We start from the raw sequence: 15950 nt of genomic DNA, 5'->3' as shown, positions 1-15950 counted from the left end.
AATTCACCAGCTTACAAAAACCAAGAGACTCCTCCAAATTCTAATCTTCACACCCAGACCTAATACTGAACAAAGGTCTGGACTGTCCACATAAGGTGAGAAACCGGTTAGTGAATTTGCCATTCTCATGTCTCATTGTACCCACAGATACGGAAACTAAATTTTGTGTGTTTGCGCTTCTTTATCCACTGAGTACTTTTTTAACTCTGAGGGGAGATGGTTGTAGGTTAACTCTGCAGTCATTGGTGTATCTGCAATGTCAGATCATTGCCAAGAAAGCACGTGCCTTTTCTGGGCCTACAGGCTGAATATGTAAATAGTGAAGGGAATGGGACGCAGCTTCTCCCGTAGAAGTGTTCAAAATGTATTCACTAATTCGTTCTGTAACAAGGACTTACCAAGCATCTACTGTGTGCCAGACGTCGTATTTGGCATTGACAATTAAAAGATCAAAATAAAAATAACAAAACTTCTGTCCTCAAATAGCCTACTGTCTAATTAAGGGGAGATAAGACACACTGACAATTATAAGGCAGTGCAATAAGTCAGTACTTTGGGAGGGAACAGAATGGCCTCACAGAAGAGGTACCATTTCTGTTGAGTTCACCAGACTGGCAAAAGGGAGGGCAAGCCTGGCAGCTGGCACAGAGTCTGCAAGCACAAAGGCTTACAGGAGGCTTGAATTCCAGGTTCCCCTGGGGGACCAGGTGCTGATGAGGCTGGTGAATTAGGCTGAAGCCATGAGCAGTGTGGGCTTCATCCTGATCTATGGAAAACTACTAGTTCAAAGGGGGGCCCTTTAAATGTTTCTTTAAGCGAGGGACCGAAAGTCAGATTTACTTTTTTAAAGACCATTTTAGCAGTTCTATGAAGGACTCACTAGGAAGGGTGCTTGGAAAACCAGCCAGAGGTTTGTATGGTATCATACTGAAAAAGCATGTGAGCCACATGGAACTCAGGTGAAAAGATCCTGTTATTTGAATGGGGCCAACAATATAAAAATATTTACCAGTTGAAAATCAAGAGGGAAATCCAGAAAAATCAGGCACTTGAAACAATAAAACAAACATTTAATATAATGACTTCTCGGGTATCCAGACTGGCCCTCTCTAGCTGATGAATTAGTGTATGGAAGACAATGTTCTTTCCTCTAACACTGTAAGTGCTTGAGTTAAGTTCTTATATGGATGGTAGAGAAAAGGACGCTATATTTAATCAATATGGCTCCCTGACTGCTGCTTAATATGGAGATTCAAGGGGAAGGTAACAGCTCTCCTGACCTTGAAGTGTTTGGAGTACAGGCCTCATCTCTGCAGATAAATCAGAGGTCATGATCACAAGAGAAAATGACACACTGAGAGAATAATTTCTCCTCTGCACCACTCCCCCCACTTTTCATACTGAGAGCTTGATTTGGTTCCTTCCTCCGACCAGTGCCTGCAGCCTCATCTCTCTGTCACCGGCTGGGCTCACAGCTGTGGTTTGATAGGCATTCTCTCCCTTCACGTTGAGGCGCAGCTAGCAGAGGACCTAGAATAACCAGGTCAATTCAGTGAGGCCCTGGCTAAGCCAATGAGGCCTCATCTGGGATCTGACTGCATTCATCTGAGGCTGAAGTCAAGCTCAGGGGCGCCGTTAAGGACCGGCCTGGCGGTGGTAGCAGATATTCTATTCAGCTAATTAAACGCCACGCCGTGTTGTTAACTGTGAATCCCCAAGTTACAGCAGAACCAAGAAACGAATGCAGCTTTATTCTCAATACTTTTTTCGTGTCTTAGCTCCTTTTTACAGATTCAGAAATATCTATTCACTCAAAAGGCAAGAAATGGATTACACGGAAGACACACAAGAAAGCAGATTCCATAAGCTTTGCTCCCTGTCAGGCCTTCACAGGCGAGGATGAAAAGGAGCCTGTTTTTTGTTTTTTTGTTTTTTTTGTTTTTTGTGGGGTTTTTTTGCGTGTGTGTGTGTGTGTGTGTGTGTGTGTGTGTTTTCTTTAAGGAGAAGAATGTGTGAACTCTGTAATTTTACCCATTTTTTTTTTGCTCATAAACTATATGTATCATTTCTATTCAGAAGTTGCTTGATACTTCCGTCCTCCCCACACGAAAAGCGTTTTCTGATCTTGGACGCTCACCTGCCGCAGGGTTTGTGTTTGCTGGGAATTACCCAAACGCAGACCCCTAACAGCCAAATGAACTGGACCAGGAGACTCCGGGAAGTGAGCGGGAGGAAACTACATATCCCGGCGTGCCGCGCGTGCGGGCACAATGCAGGCCCTGTCGTCATCCGGGTCATAGGGTTGCGCGTCCCGGGCGCGCCGCCGGATGCCGGTCTGGATCCCGCCCGGGGCGCAGGGCCCTCCTGGGCCGGGAAGACTGCAGTTCCCGGCATGCCCTGCCGCCGGCGCGCCTGTCTACGGGACAGATCGCGCCTGGGCGCGGGTTGGTTTGAAACACGGACCTAGCTCTATGGGAACTGGCCCTCCTGCGGCGGGACGGAGCCACAGGCGGACCCATGGACAGTGGGGTGAGGCCGGGGACCCTGGCGAGGGAGCCGGGAGCGCGTCTGCGGCTCGCAGAGGCCGCCACCGCCCGCCCACCCCGCTGTCCTCTCCTCGCGGGCCGAGGCCAGGCTGGTCTCCGGACCCCGGGACGCGGCTTCGTGGCGCCTTGGCTTTGGAAGCCGGCGAGGCCGTTCGGAAGCGAAGGTTTTGCATTGCCCAGGCTGTAGCTGAGGGAGGCCCCGGAGAAGCCTCAGCCCCGGCCTTATATTGGGCTGCAGGCTGTGGGTTCCCGGGAAAGCCACTGCGGTGCTGATGAGGTTTGGTTTGGGTCACCTGTTAGGCGCCTCGACCTGCTTGTTAGCATGCAGGTGCTATGAATCGACCTGTCTTCCCAGCTGTCTCCCCTGGACCTGCGCCCATGGGTTTGCCCCTACCCCCACCCAGTGCCCCATGCACTGCGCTAGGCTTTGAAGATGGAAAAGGAGCTCCTGTTGGTTCGGCTTGAACTCCCACACACTCCTGTCCCTAATTTGTCAGTCTCGGCCCTGGAATCCATTCTGTGCTCTGTTATTCATGTTAAGTGGAAATGTCTGGTAATGAGAGAGGGGATAACTCCGTCAGCCAAATCGTAGGTCCTAATGTGTGTCTGAAAGCAGCAGAGAGGACAGACTAGACCAGTGGTCGGCAAACTCATTAGTCAACAGAGCCAAATATCAGCAGGACAGCAATTGAAATTTCTTTTGAGAGACACATTTTTTTAAACTTAAACTACTTCTAACGCCACTTCTTCCAAATAGACTCACCCAGGCTGTGGTATTTTGTGGAAGAGCCACACTCAAGGGGGCCAAAGAGCCACATGTGGCTCGCAAGCCACAGTTTGCCAACCACGACTAGACTGTGATGCAGTAACAAACTGCTCAACAGCCTCATTGGCTTATCTATCGTCTATCTGTATATATAAAAGCCTAAGCGACAGAATAACTGGTCAACCAGTGGCTATGATGCACACTGATCACCAGGGGCAGATGCTCAATGCAGGAGCTGCCCCCTGGTGGTCAGTGTATTTCCACAATCTCCTGCAGCCGGGCATCCTCGCACATTGCCTTCCCCTGCCCCCCCCCCCCCCCCCCCCCCCCCCCACTAGGCGAGCAGGCCCAAATTGGCCCTAATTGGCCCCCGTCACTGGCCAGGCAGAGGGACCCCACCCATGCACAAATTTGTGCACCGGGCCTCTAGTAAAACAGCATCAGCTTATTGCTCAGTCGCACTGGAGGTCAAGGTTGTTCTTACTGTCCTACCCTGTTTCCCCAAAAATAAGACAGTGTCTTATATTAATTTTTTTCTCCCAAAGTTGCGCTAGGTCTTATTTTCAGGGGATGTCTTATCTTTCCATGCGCTAGGTCTTATTTTCGGAGGATGTCTTATTTTCGGGTAAACACGGTATTCCCTGTGGAATCTGGCAGTCAGAGCAGGCCCTGTCTGAGATGTTGCCCATCTCATGCAAGGGGAGGGGTGTGGGGGGAGATGATGAACGACAGGTTAGCTCTTTAAGCTCCACCCACATTTAATTGGCCCAAACAGGACACATGACCACCTCTGAACACAACAGGATGGATGTGCAGTGCCACCACAAGAAGGGGCGGCGGGTACGTGGAAACAATAATAGAATCTACCGCACTGACATTGTGGCTTTAATCTCAGGTGCATATAGAAGCTACAGTAACCAGACCAGTTGTCTCTCCAACCCACATCAATGCAACAGCTTCTGAAACAGCCACAGTCCTGAAGCAGAGGATGAGGATCGTTGAGGAACAGACCAGTTCTCTGAGGGATGACCTAATAATGTTGGACTTTGGTGCAAAAAGGTAACAAGCGAGAAGTGAACTCGACCGCTGCGGGTTGGAGAACTTCGCTTCACTGGTTATTAATAAGGAGTCACAGGGTGCACTCTTTGGCAGATGAAATGGGCATTTACAAAAGAAATAACAGCTTCCAGTTGCATCCTGCGAGAACTACTGCCATGATTCCCCTAGACAGATATTTGATATTCTGTTTACTGTTGACACTTTATTTAAAACAAACGTAATTTTTTTTGTGTGTAATTAGAAAAAAGTTTGGTTCTTATTTTGTTAATCAAACATTGGCTTATTAGGTTAGGTAGACATCTGAACTTGATTCATGCCATTAATTTGGTCATTTTCTTTTCCCAGATTTATTGTAAATTAAAAGAGGTTTTAAGTCTTAAAAATTTATAATTTAGAATGAGGTACTCAAAAAAATTGTGTTTTTTTTCCTCCACTTGTGCTGCTAAAGAAGTTATTACCATTAAATAATGGATTATCAATGGCCTGAGAAATCTTGGTGCAAAAACAGCTAATATCAAATTTACTGGTATGATTTATTTGAAAGTACACACAGGCATACCTTGTTTTATTGCACTTTATTGCACTTCCTAGATATTGCTTTTTTTTTTTTTTTCAAATTGAAGGCAAGTCCCACCCCCGCAAAAGCATGACAGCTCACTTTATTGTAATACTTGCTTTATTGTTGAGGTCTGGAGCCAAACCTGCAATATCTCTGAGGTGTGCCTCTGTATTTCCTTGTGCCTCTCATAAAGACCTAAGTTAGTCTAGTTGGTATTATAGCACCCATTGAATAAAGAACTCTTCAGCAGTAAAGATTAAATGTTTATACATGTTGAATATGTAGGAACAGAAAAGGAACGTTTATTCTAACCTTATTGAAATATTTTTTAAAAAACATAAGTATATTGTTTCCATACTAATTTTAATTCTTAGTTCACTATTACAGAATTAGACTTTACCATGTTTTGTGTATCGCTGCTTTTTACATACAAAAAGTTTATGAAAAGTTCATATTGAAATAAGCAGCCATTAAGAAGTCAGTGACCTTTGCCCCTCCTACATAGTTTTTACTTAATAGTGCTCTCTATATTTAAACTTGGAGGGAATACCAGTTGCTTGTTAACTAGGTGTAGTTTGCATTCTTAGTAGAAATAGTGCATTGACACCCTGGTTGCCATCCCGGTAGTACCCATTGCATCGCATAATTTTGTTGTATTGGGATCTTTGTCCAGAAACCAGCTTGAAACCCCAAAGTGTTTAGAAGCACCTGAGAACCAGAACATCACTAGTGCTATCCAGAGTGAAGTAACTTGTTCTGGAAAAATGGATATTTTATGGAAGAACTGTGAGTTTCTGGTAAATCGAATGTGCCACCTGGAAAGCCTCATCCAGTCCTTGAGGATGAACATCTTTTGTCTGCAAACGGAGAGGGATATGAATCCAGAGAAAGCAGGTAGAGAGGAGCGAGCCATTGAAGTGTGGTGCTGGGTGGGTGCTTGCTGGGTTGATGGTTCTTTTCATCCCTGAGCTTTCCGCTGCTCTCTGCTGTCTGGTAGCTTTTCTGAAGGACCGACTGAACACAATACAGGAGGAACACTCCCAGGACCTGAAGCTGTTGCATCTTGAAGTGCTGAATTTGCGCCAGCAACTGAGAGACGTGAAAGAGGAAGAAGACAAGGCCCAGGACGAAGTGCAGCGGCTAACTGCCACTCTGGAGATGGCCTCAGAGACAAAGGTTTGGGTCGAGAGCTTGGAAATACACACTCGTGGTAGGAGTTGGCTGGAGGAGGCAATAGACCCGTCAGACTGATGTTTAAAAATAGGTGATGTTGATGTGAGGTTTCTTGACATTTAAAATGTATCCACATGGATAACTTAAATGAGGTGTGCTATCAGTAATAATATAGAAGAGACTCCATTGTGAAAGCTCTGTTTCATCCTGAACTCCTAAGCATGGGTCATCTTTGAGCATAGCAGGAATATGGTACTTAAAAAAGTAGGAATATGTCCTGTAAGAAAAATTTCTATCTGTTCCCAGGTTCTCCTCTAATTATTAAATCGGGCACAAGTAGGGAGGAAGGAAAAATTATAGAAGTTATGAACCAAAGTAATAAAATATCATAACGGCTTCAGACTCACAATAAGAAGCATTTATAACTGTGTCAGAATAGCATTTATAGATTGCCTGAAAGAAGTCTAGATAGTGGCTACCTGCCATTGCAGATCATTTAGAACCTTTTCTCTGTCTACTTTTAGAAGAATGCAGCCATTATGGAAGAGGAGCTGAAGACCACAAAGCGTAAAATGAATCTTAAAGTTCAGGAGGTAAGATAAAAAGCTGGTGGAGGGCACAGGGGGCATTGGAATTGCATAAGAAAAGTCAAGGAAGTAGAATGAACAGAAACCTTTGAAGAAGGAAATATGTGACTGTGTAATAGGAAGAGTTCAAAAATACATCCCGTGGAATTTAACTGAAAGTGCCTGCCTTTTGGCATAAGACTTCCTTTTGCCTCAGTGCAGCCATAAAACCAGAGCCCAGAGGGAAACGGTTACCGTAGAATCCATGCGGTTGCCTGTTACTAGAGTAAGTGAGCACCATCATACAAAGACATTTCAAACTGCAGTTGTGTTTAAAATGAAAAGCTTTTAGTCAGCCTGCACATCTAATTTTACTGTGAAACCTCCATTTGAGCCTAAGTTTGAGGCGATAACAGATTGGGAATTGGGAAGTAGGTAGCTGCTAAAAGTTGTTGGTCTAAAAATTTGCAGCTGAAAATAGAAGACTTACTCAGTATGCACGGTGGCCTAAAAACCTCAATATTAATATGAGTTCATAAAATAAATGGCATATTGAATTCCCATTTTAAGCTGGAAAGAATCTTACCTCTTGATAGAAGAGACTCTTTTATCTCTGATTCATTTTACTGTCATTTATTGAGAGAATAAGGTAGTGGACCCCAATTCTTGAGTGTCAGTATTATCTACTACTTAAGTTACTTCAGTATTTGTTAAGACCTTTAAATTTCAAAATGGATTGAAATAAGCCTTCAGAAGTATGTTTATAATGCTATGGAATAACAATATATAGATTAAATCAAAATATAGGGAAATTAGACTTAAAAATATGTAGCCAGAAAGAAATACAGAAAATACATATCCTAAGGTATGATATTAGTGTTTTTCAAACTTTCACCACAGCCCATTCTAAGGTTTCTATTAACACTGCGACACTGCCCACCTGTGCATGCACACAGACGTTTATGAAGCGGTACTTACCGTTTCTTAACTTTGCTGTGTGCTCTGATACCTGCTTTGTATTCTTTGTCCTTTTCCAAGTGTTGCTTGCAACTTGTTAATGAGTCTTGACCTGAAATTTGGGAAACAGACTTACACTTCAGGACAAGAGCAACAAACCTGACTCTTATTTCTTGGAAGGTTACGCATTAGTTTCTGAGTAGTCATAGGCTAGTGAAGAAAATTTGGGGGCGAGATGGCATGTCAGGCAAACTTTCCAGGTGACTCTGGCCTTTGTTAAGCTGCTCTGATGTCCCTGGGTCTTGCCTAACCGCACCGTTGCTCTGTAGCTGCGGAAACAGCTGTCTCAGGAAAAGTGCCTGAGGAATTCTCTTGAGAACTCTGGATCGGCCATGCTGCTCAAAATACAAGCGATGGGGACAGCGGTGGAGGCGGAACGCAAGCAGGTAGACATCTTCCCTCTCTTTGTCTTTAGGAAAGAGAAAAGCTGACCATTTTACCCATGAGCCGATAGGTCTGATCACTTCCTTTAGGTTTATTGAATTATTAACTTTTCTTTATGTTACTACCATTTTAAATATCTTAGTGCAAAATAAGAAAGGATTGCTATCATTCAGTCTGACTCTCAGTTGATGAATGAGGGAGCTTAGGACCAGAGAGATTGGTTTGCCTCAGGCTTCGAGAGGTGAATGCTTGTTAACTGCAACTTGTTATTTGGGACAGGATCCTTCCCACCACATCATGCAATCTCTCTTCCAGGGTTTGATTTTAGAAGGCATTTCCCTGGCCTCATAATATATATATGTGATGTGGATAGGAAATAAAGATGAAACTGAGCTAATACTTAGAGCAAAAAATACCAATAAGTAAAATAATCAGGGATGTGTTTACAGGTCTGTTTTCAATTCTTATTATTTATTTTAATATACTGTATTTGCCTTTATCATAGTTGTTATTTGGAGTACCTATCTGCAATTTAGAATATTTTCAATTGTAAAACACCCAAGGCAATTAGTAAAAATGCAGACTCATCCCCTGGCCGGGTGGTTCAGTGAATACCTATAATTGAAACATATAATCTTTATTTTAACCTAATTTTATTTTAACTTAATCATTATTTAATTAACAATTAATAACTTAATGATTATGTAATTCATTATCTTTTTTTAAAATATATTTTATTGATTTTTTATAGAGAGGAAGGGAGAGAGATAGAGAGCTAGAAACATCGATGAGAGAGAAACATCGACCAGCTGCCTCTTGCACACCCCCTACCAGGGATGTGCCCGCAACCAAGGTACATGCCCTTGACCGGAATCGAACCTGGGACCTTTCAGTCCGCAGACCGACGCTCTACCGCTGAGCCAAACCGGTTTCGGCTGTAATCCATTATCTTAACTTAATTATTTTAATGTCTGTCCTTCACAATATAATTTTAAAAAAAGGATTCCAAAGGAATTTGTAAGTGATCCTTTAATTGCTACGACTTGCACTGCCAGGATGGTAGCCACTAGTCACATGTGGCTATTTAAATTTAAAGTAGTTAAAATTCTTTAAAAATTAAAAATTCAGTTTCTCATTCACTCTGGCCACATTTCAAGAGCTCGACAGTCACGTGTGGCTGTGCCTGCCGTGCGGTGTGCACGGAAAGCGCCACTGGCCCGCGAGGCTGCAGGACCGCCTCTGGAGAGGTCACCTGTACCGTGTAGGTGAACTCCCCTCCTCCTCCCGCGATGTCTCCCACGTGCGAGAGGGTAGTTTATTAGAAATCTTTACCTTATAGAAAAGGAGTTTTTCTTGTACAATTCCAGGTACAAATTTTGAAGCAAAACTGCCTGTCCCTGCGCAGTTCTATACAAAACACCCAAGAACTACTGACAGAGGAGCAACAAAAGAAAGGAGAGCTGGAGGCTGCTGTCTTACAGCTCAAGTCTGACCTAAGTATGGGAATAGGTGCTAGAAATTACACTGCCGTTAGTTTTTTGAGATTTTTATGCAAAAATTCTTTAAGATCCCAAATTCTTGAAGTGGCCAGTGTCATTAGTATTTCCCATGGGCCTGAATCTGTGGCACTGAGAAAAAAGAATGTTGGTGACCCTCTTAATTGTAAACTATTTTTATTTAGATATTTTTTCAGGTCTATTTAAGCATTTGTGGATGTGGGAACATTTGGTTTCTAGAATTAAATTGGATAGTGGATAATGGAATGTTAATAAGGAAAGAAGGCCATTAATCCTTGCTGACCTACTGATTCTAATCATTTATCATGTCAGACTCACCATTCTTCAAGTTCCCAATGTATTTTGGTTAGCCTCTATTTATAGAAATGGATGTAAGGTGCCTTAGAGCTTCGACTAATCTTCTCATTGTACAGATGCATAAATGGCATCCTTAGAGGTGTCAGAACTAAGAAATGGAAGAGTCTATACTTGATCCGGGTTGCTCAGAGTCCTGCTTCCTCGGCTCACCAGCCCTTACCATGCTGTTGCTTGTAATATGGAGTTATAGAGTCGTTTTCAGATCCTCTTGTCTCTAGAGATCACAGAGTCACAGGACTGTGCCTCACATACCAGTGCACATGGTTTACACAGAACTTCCACAGTACTGACCTCGTGTAATGTGCACACTTCTTCATGCTTCCAAGAGCTGCGGAAGGAGTAAATGGTGAAATGAGGCCTGCGCCTGGATCTGTTGACTCCAGGCCCAGTGTTCTTGCCCGTGAGCCCTCTCTCCTGGCTGGCTGTGGTAGGGGCAGGGAATACCGAAAGGGAAATGAAAATTATGAAAACGGAGCAAAGGGCAATCCATTGAGGGTTCTGACTTAACTACTTTTAGCAGGAAGTACTCTCTTTCCTCATAGTTGTTGAGTAGTGAATTATTCAGTGACATTCTCAACTGATGATGCCCCAAGATAATTTTCTATCTTCCTATGATTGCATGGCGACAAAAACATGTTACATTTTATGATGCTACCACATTATCTCAAGATAATGTGAGAAGCCCTGTGAGAAGATGAGAGAATAGAAGCCATTTAAAGAAATAAGATCTCTATCCAAGGACCCACAGTAAAGAGGATAGCTGGGACTAAACCTGTTCCCCATTTCAGTCTTTGATTTTATTGTCTCACTACATACTCTCTGTAGCTGAAAGGTTTTTTTCTCCTCACAAAATCCTCCTGAGCTCCATATGGAATATTACTGCCAAGTAAATGTCTATGCAAGGTGCCTTTCAGCTGCCTCAGAAAGCATGATGAAGACTTCAAGTATTACAGTCCTTGCTCATTTGTCCCCAAACCTGCCCCTTGCCCTGTCTTCCCTGCTGCCTTAGTCTGAACACTAGATATTCTCATGGATTCATCTGCCTTTGTCCCACCTGTCTTCCACCACAACCTGACAGTTACCGCCGCTTGTTATTTCATGAGTCTGCTTGCCCTCCGCATCCCACTGCCATCACTTTAGAGCCAGCTCTCATCTTACACTTTGGTTACTGCCACAGCTACTAAACTGACCTCCCTGTCTCTACTGAGCCTCTGTTAGCGTGATCTCTTTAAGAAAAAGGTTTTGATTGTGTGCCCCTGGCTTAAAATCTCTCAGATTCATCATCCCCTATGCATGGGGTGAAATGTGACCTCATTTCCCTTAGCGCGTGACACTGGACCGGTTTCTTAATAATTCCTGACTTAGTTCCTAGAAAAGTGTTAGAAATGTTTGCATCCTCCTTATTTCCACGAAACACAAACAAAAAGAGAGAAAATCAAAGCTTATTCTAAGAGAAAACATATTGTGTGGTTTTGGTGTAGTTGTATTATGTCATTATCATCATAGTTATGTGGACCTTTCGTTTTTAGTCTCTAGAGATGACCTCATTTCCAAGCTGGTTGCAGAAAATAAGGTAAGTTTTGAGGCTGGAGAGGGCAAAGGTGTCTTTCCTCTCTTCACTAAGTAATAGTTCCCTACTCGTGTTGATTTATAATTCTGATTCTTCTAAAATCTTTATTCTAAAAAACTATTTCATGTATTTCTGCTCTAATCTTAACTATTTCCTTTCTTCTTTTTACTATGGGCTTGTTTGTTCTTTTTCTAGTTCCTTTAGGTGTAGAATTGTATTGTCTGTTTGGGATTTTCTTATTTCTTGAGTTAGGCCTGTAAGTTATGAACTTCTGTCTTAGACTGCTTTTGCTGCATCCTATAAATTTTGGAAAGTTGTGTTTTCATTTTCATTTGTTTCAAGATAGTTTTTTTTTAATCTCTTGTTTTATTTCCTCTTTTGATTTGTTGGCTGGTTAGTAGCATGTTGTTTAGTTTCCACATATTACTGTGTTTTTTTTCAGTTTTCTACCTGAAGTTGATTCTAGTTTTATGCCACTGTGGTCATAGAACATGCTTGAAATTACTTCAGTTTTTTTGGATGTGTTGAGATTTTTTTTTGTGGCCTAATAATGATCTATCCTAGAAAATGTTCTATGTGCTCTTGGAAAAAAATGTGTATTCTGCAGTTTTCAGATGAAATGTTCTATAAGTGTCTGTTAAGTTGATCTCTTCTAATGTAATACTTAAGGTCATTATTTTCTTATTAATTTTCAAGTCTGGATCAACCCATTGATGTGAGTTGGGTATTAAAATTCTCTACTATTATTGTATTACTGCGGATCTCTCCCTTTACATGCACTAATAACTACTTTATATATTTAGGTGTTATTGCACACGCACAGATATTTACAATCCTTTTTTGAGTTGACTTTATAATTATAGATGTCCTTCTTTCACTTGTTTTACACTTTTTGTTTTAAAGTCTAATTACATCTTGTCTAATGTAGTTAATGCTATTGCAGCTTTCTTTTCATTTCTGTTTGCATGGAGTATCTCTTTCCATCTGTTCACTTGCAGTCTGTATGTGTCTTTCCGTTTGAAGTGTGTCTCTTGTAAGTAGCAAATAAGTGGGAATGTTTTTCAGTTTATTCACCTACACTACGTCTTTGTTGGAGCATTTAATCCATTTACATTTACAGTAAACATTGATAAGTATGTATTTATTGCCATTTTATTAATTGTTTTTATGTTTTATTGTAGTTGTCTTCTGTCTTTCTTCCTTATCTCTTCCATATAATTTGCTGTTTTCATTTAGTGTTTTGTTTAGGTCCCTTCCTCTTTGTTCTTAGTGTATCTTTTAAGGTTTTTGGTTTGTGGTTACCATGAGGTTAATGTATATCATTGTTATCTATAGCACTCCATTTTAATCTGATAGGTGTTTTAATTTCAAATACAGGGTGTTCCAAAAAATGTATAGTCACTGTAACATCTGATAGCTCAATTTTTAAAAAAATATATTTTATTGATTTTTTACAGAGAGAAAGGGAGAGGGATAAAGAGCCAGAAATGTTGATGAGAGAGAAACAATGACCAGCTGCCCCCTGCACCCCCCCTACCAGGGGCGCGCCCAAAACCAATGCACACGCCCTTGACCGGAATCGAACCTGGGACCCCTCAGTCCACAGACCGATGCTCTATCCACTGAGCCAAACCGTTTTCGGCTGATGGCTCAATTTTTAAAATGAAATGTATTTTAATGAACACTGCCTTTATAATTATTCAAAGGATATGGGGGCATTTTGGGGGACACCTTATATATGCTATAAGGACTACATTTTTACTCCCCCTCTTCATGATTTATGTTGTTGATGTCATATTTTAGATTGTTGTGTTGTACATCTCCTAAGTACTTGTGGTTTGAGTTGAGTTTGACACTTTTTTCTTTAAACCTTCATTGTAGCTTTTTAAATGTCTGATTTGCTGTAGTTATCGAATATTTAGCTTTACCTGTGAAGTTTTTTCTTTCTCATCTGTTCTTATTTCTGGTTATGGCCTTCCCTTTCACATTTCTTGTAAAGCTGGTTTAATGATAATGAAGTCCTTTAGTTTTCCTTGTCTGAGACAGAGCAGGTATTATGAGAGAGATGCATGTAAAAGTAGATCACACTTGTAAAAAAAGGAGAGAGAGAAAATGTTTTCTCCTATAGAACGTGCAGATATCTCTCAACAAGGAACATGAGAAAAATGCGTATTTGCGGTCTGAAATAATATCCCTTCATGAAGCATCAGAGAAAGTACAGGTAAGTCTTCTCATTTCCTTAGTTTTTTAGATGTTACTTAATTCTGATCAATTAAGGAATCAAGAGCCAAGATTTATCCTGATTATATATTTTCATACCATTGCCACCATCCAAAGTTTAATTTTCATAAGATCTACTTCATCTATGAAATATTATCAAATTAACGACATTCTTCATTTCACTCTCCAAATTCCTATGATACATAAGTTGATGAGATAAACTGCTAAGTCGTGCACTAGTTCACACTTTGCCTTTGCTTTATAATTTACTCTTTAAAAAGTATGTATCTTTCCTCCCTCGAATGTATCTTTTCCTCCCAGGGCTGTGTCTGATACTTCCTTTGCATGTTCTGTAGCAAGTAGCACAGTAGGTACCTCATAAATGCTTGCAGGATTTTGGAGTTGGTGTACTCGTTTTCTATGGGATAGTAGTTCCCAAATTTAACTTTTTTTTACATACGTATGTGTATGGGGAGGAGTCACCAAATATGAGGCAAACAAGTTCTTGGAGGGCCCCATGAGTTCTAAAAATATACTCATTTTAGGAGTTTTAGGAATTTTGCAGCAAGCTGGGTAAATAATAAATCTTGATTTTTTTTGGGGGGGGGGGGAAGGGGCTAATAGAACTATAAAATTTTATAGACTTGACAAGTTAGAGTGGGGCCAAAGAAAGGCATTGAAATAAATAAAAAAAAATTAAGTGTTATATGCACAAGAGTGTCCTAAAAAATGTATACACACTTTAATAGCTGATAGCTCAATTTTGAAAATGAATTTAAATAAACACTGCCTGTATAATTATTCAAAGTGTGTGTATATATTTTTGGGGGACACCCTGTATATAAATTTGTCTTTTTAAGCTAATTCAGTATTTTTTATCAGTTCCGAATGAAACCCTATCAAATGACTTTCTGGGGCCTCTGCTTTTAATATTATTTCTAACACTCAGGTAGAGCAGAAAAGGGTGACACAGACTTTTCAAGAACAACACTTACTGCTGGATGCAGCCCATGCCAGTATCACAAGTGAGCTGCAGAATCTTAAGAATGAGAAAACTCAACTCCAGGCACATCTGTAAGTCACTTGTGGGCAACTTCTTATGCATTGTTTGTCCTTGCCTTTGTGTATGAAAACATTGAATTCTGCATTTGCTGGCCAGGCACTGTGCCCTCAGGAACTAGTTCTGGGAGAACATGGTGATGATGGCTCTCCCAGCAGGTGTGCTCTGTGAGAACCTCAGCCTTTCTGCGGAAGGACTCTCATGCCGCTTTCCTATCTCCTTGGTCCTTGCCGTAGAGACCATTTAATGCTTGAGCATAACCAGTGTACCCAGAAGGCCCAGGATGCTGAGAAGAGGACAGCGGTGCAGAAAGAGCTGCTGGAGTCAACTATCGTGAGGCTGCGCGGGGAGCTGAAAGCATCGCTGCAGGAGAAGACCGTTCTGCTGGGGGAGAAGGAGAGCCTGCAGAGAGAGGTGGGTGGAGGCGGGCTTAGGCCAGCTCCTCGTATTCTAAACTGTATCTTAAGTGTCAGAGACAAGAAAGACCACTCAGAGGCAGTTTGTCAGTGTTGCTCATCAAAGAAATCTGTAGATGGCTCATCTGTCTTTTAGCAAGTGACATAGTCTGTGCCAAGTAGAATACACCCTTAGGCAGCATCAGTGAGGTCAGCTAACAGTCCACACACATCCTCGTGTTAGATTAGGGGTCAGATTTTAAAGAATGGATTCCCTGAGGGAGTGAGTAGTGCATGAAGGGGGAACAGCCCTGTCTTCCCAGTGAGGGAGGAAGTAGCAGAGTCTGACATGCAGACGTGTCTTTCTAATTTCAGGGCTGTTGTGAAGTCTGCTTTGCCTCAGAGACTCCCTGAGTGGCCCCTTTTCTGAGAGGATGTGCTATCTCGCAGTGTAGGTATCCATTGCATGCAGGGCGTGTCTGCTGTAGTGGCCCCTGCCGCTGCTTCACCACTGACGCACTTCTTTTCCTTCCCCCTTGGGCAGGTGAATAAAACCGAGCAAGACCTAGCACAAGAAAAGTGCAATTTGGAAAAGGAATTAGCTAAATACAAGGTATTCCGCATTTTATTCTGTTTTTTTCTGTATCACTGCTTTCTGTATCAGTTCGTCTGTATGACAAGATGGGTTGTTGGGTTGCATACTAAGGTGTGGGGGCCAGAGAAGCTGGGAAGCTGGCTGCGGCTCCATGCTCTCCAGTCCT

At 41.9% G+C, this 15950-nt stretch overlaps 1 protein-coding gene across 1 annotated transcript in view; it reads left to right on the top strand.

Moving 5' to 3' along the window:
- The first annotated feature begins 2380 nt into the window (after window positions 1–2380).
- Window positions 2381–15950, top strand: part of CCDC150 (coiled-coil domain containing 150) — a 39783-nt gene continuing 26213 nt past the window's right edge. The window contains exons 1-12 of the mRNA XM_036420810.2: window positions 2381–2529; window positions 4208–4371; window positions 5604–5824; window positions 5928–6106; window positions 6628–6696; window positions 7956–8072; window positions 9438–9567; window positions 11474–11517; window positions 13643–13735; window positions 14684–14808; window positions 15031–15208; window positions 15734–15802. Of these exons, the coding sequence (XP_036276703.1) occupies window positions 2518–2529; window positions 4208–4371; window positions 5604–5824; window positions 5928–6106; window positions 6628–6696; window positions 7956–8072; window positions 9438–9567; window positions 11474–11517; window positions 13643–13735; window positions 14684–14808; window positions 15031–15208; window positions 15734–15802 (1401 nt within the window). The 5' untranslated portion in view covers window positions 2381–2517. The remainder of the gene's footprint in view (window positions 2530–4207; window positions 4372–5603; window positions 5825–5927; window positions 6107–6627; window positions 6697–7955; window positions 8073–9437; window positions 9568–11473; window positions 11518–13642; window positions 13736–14683; window positions 14809–15030; window positions 15209–15733; window positions 15803–15950) is intronic.

Source organism: Pipistrellus kuhlii, unplaced genomic scaffold, assembly GCF_014108245.1.
Source record: "Pipistrellus kuhlii isolate mPipKuh1 unplaced genomic scaffold, mPipKuh1.p scaffold_m20_p_7, whole genome shotgun sequence".
NCBI classification, from domain to species: Eukaryota; Metazoa; Chordata; class Mammalia; order Chiroptera; family Vespertilionidae; genus Pipistrellus; species Pipistrellus kuhlii.
The sequence above is the reverse complement of the archived record's forward strand: the minus strand, read 5'-3'. Positions and strand labels throughout refer to the sequence as shown.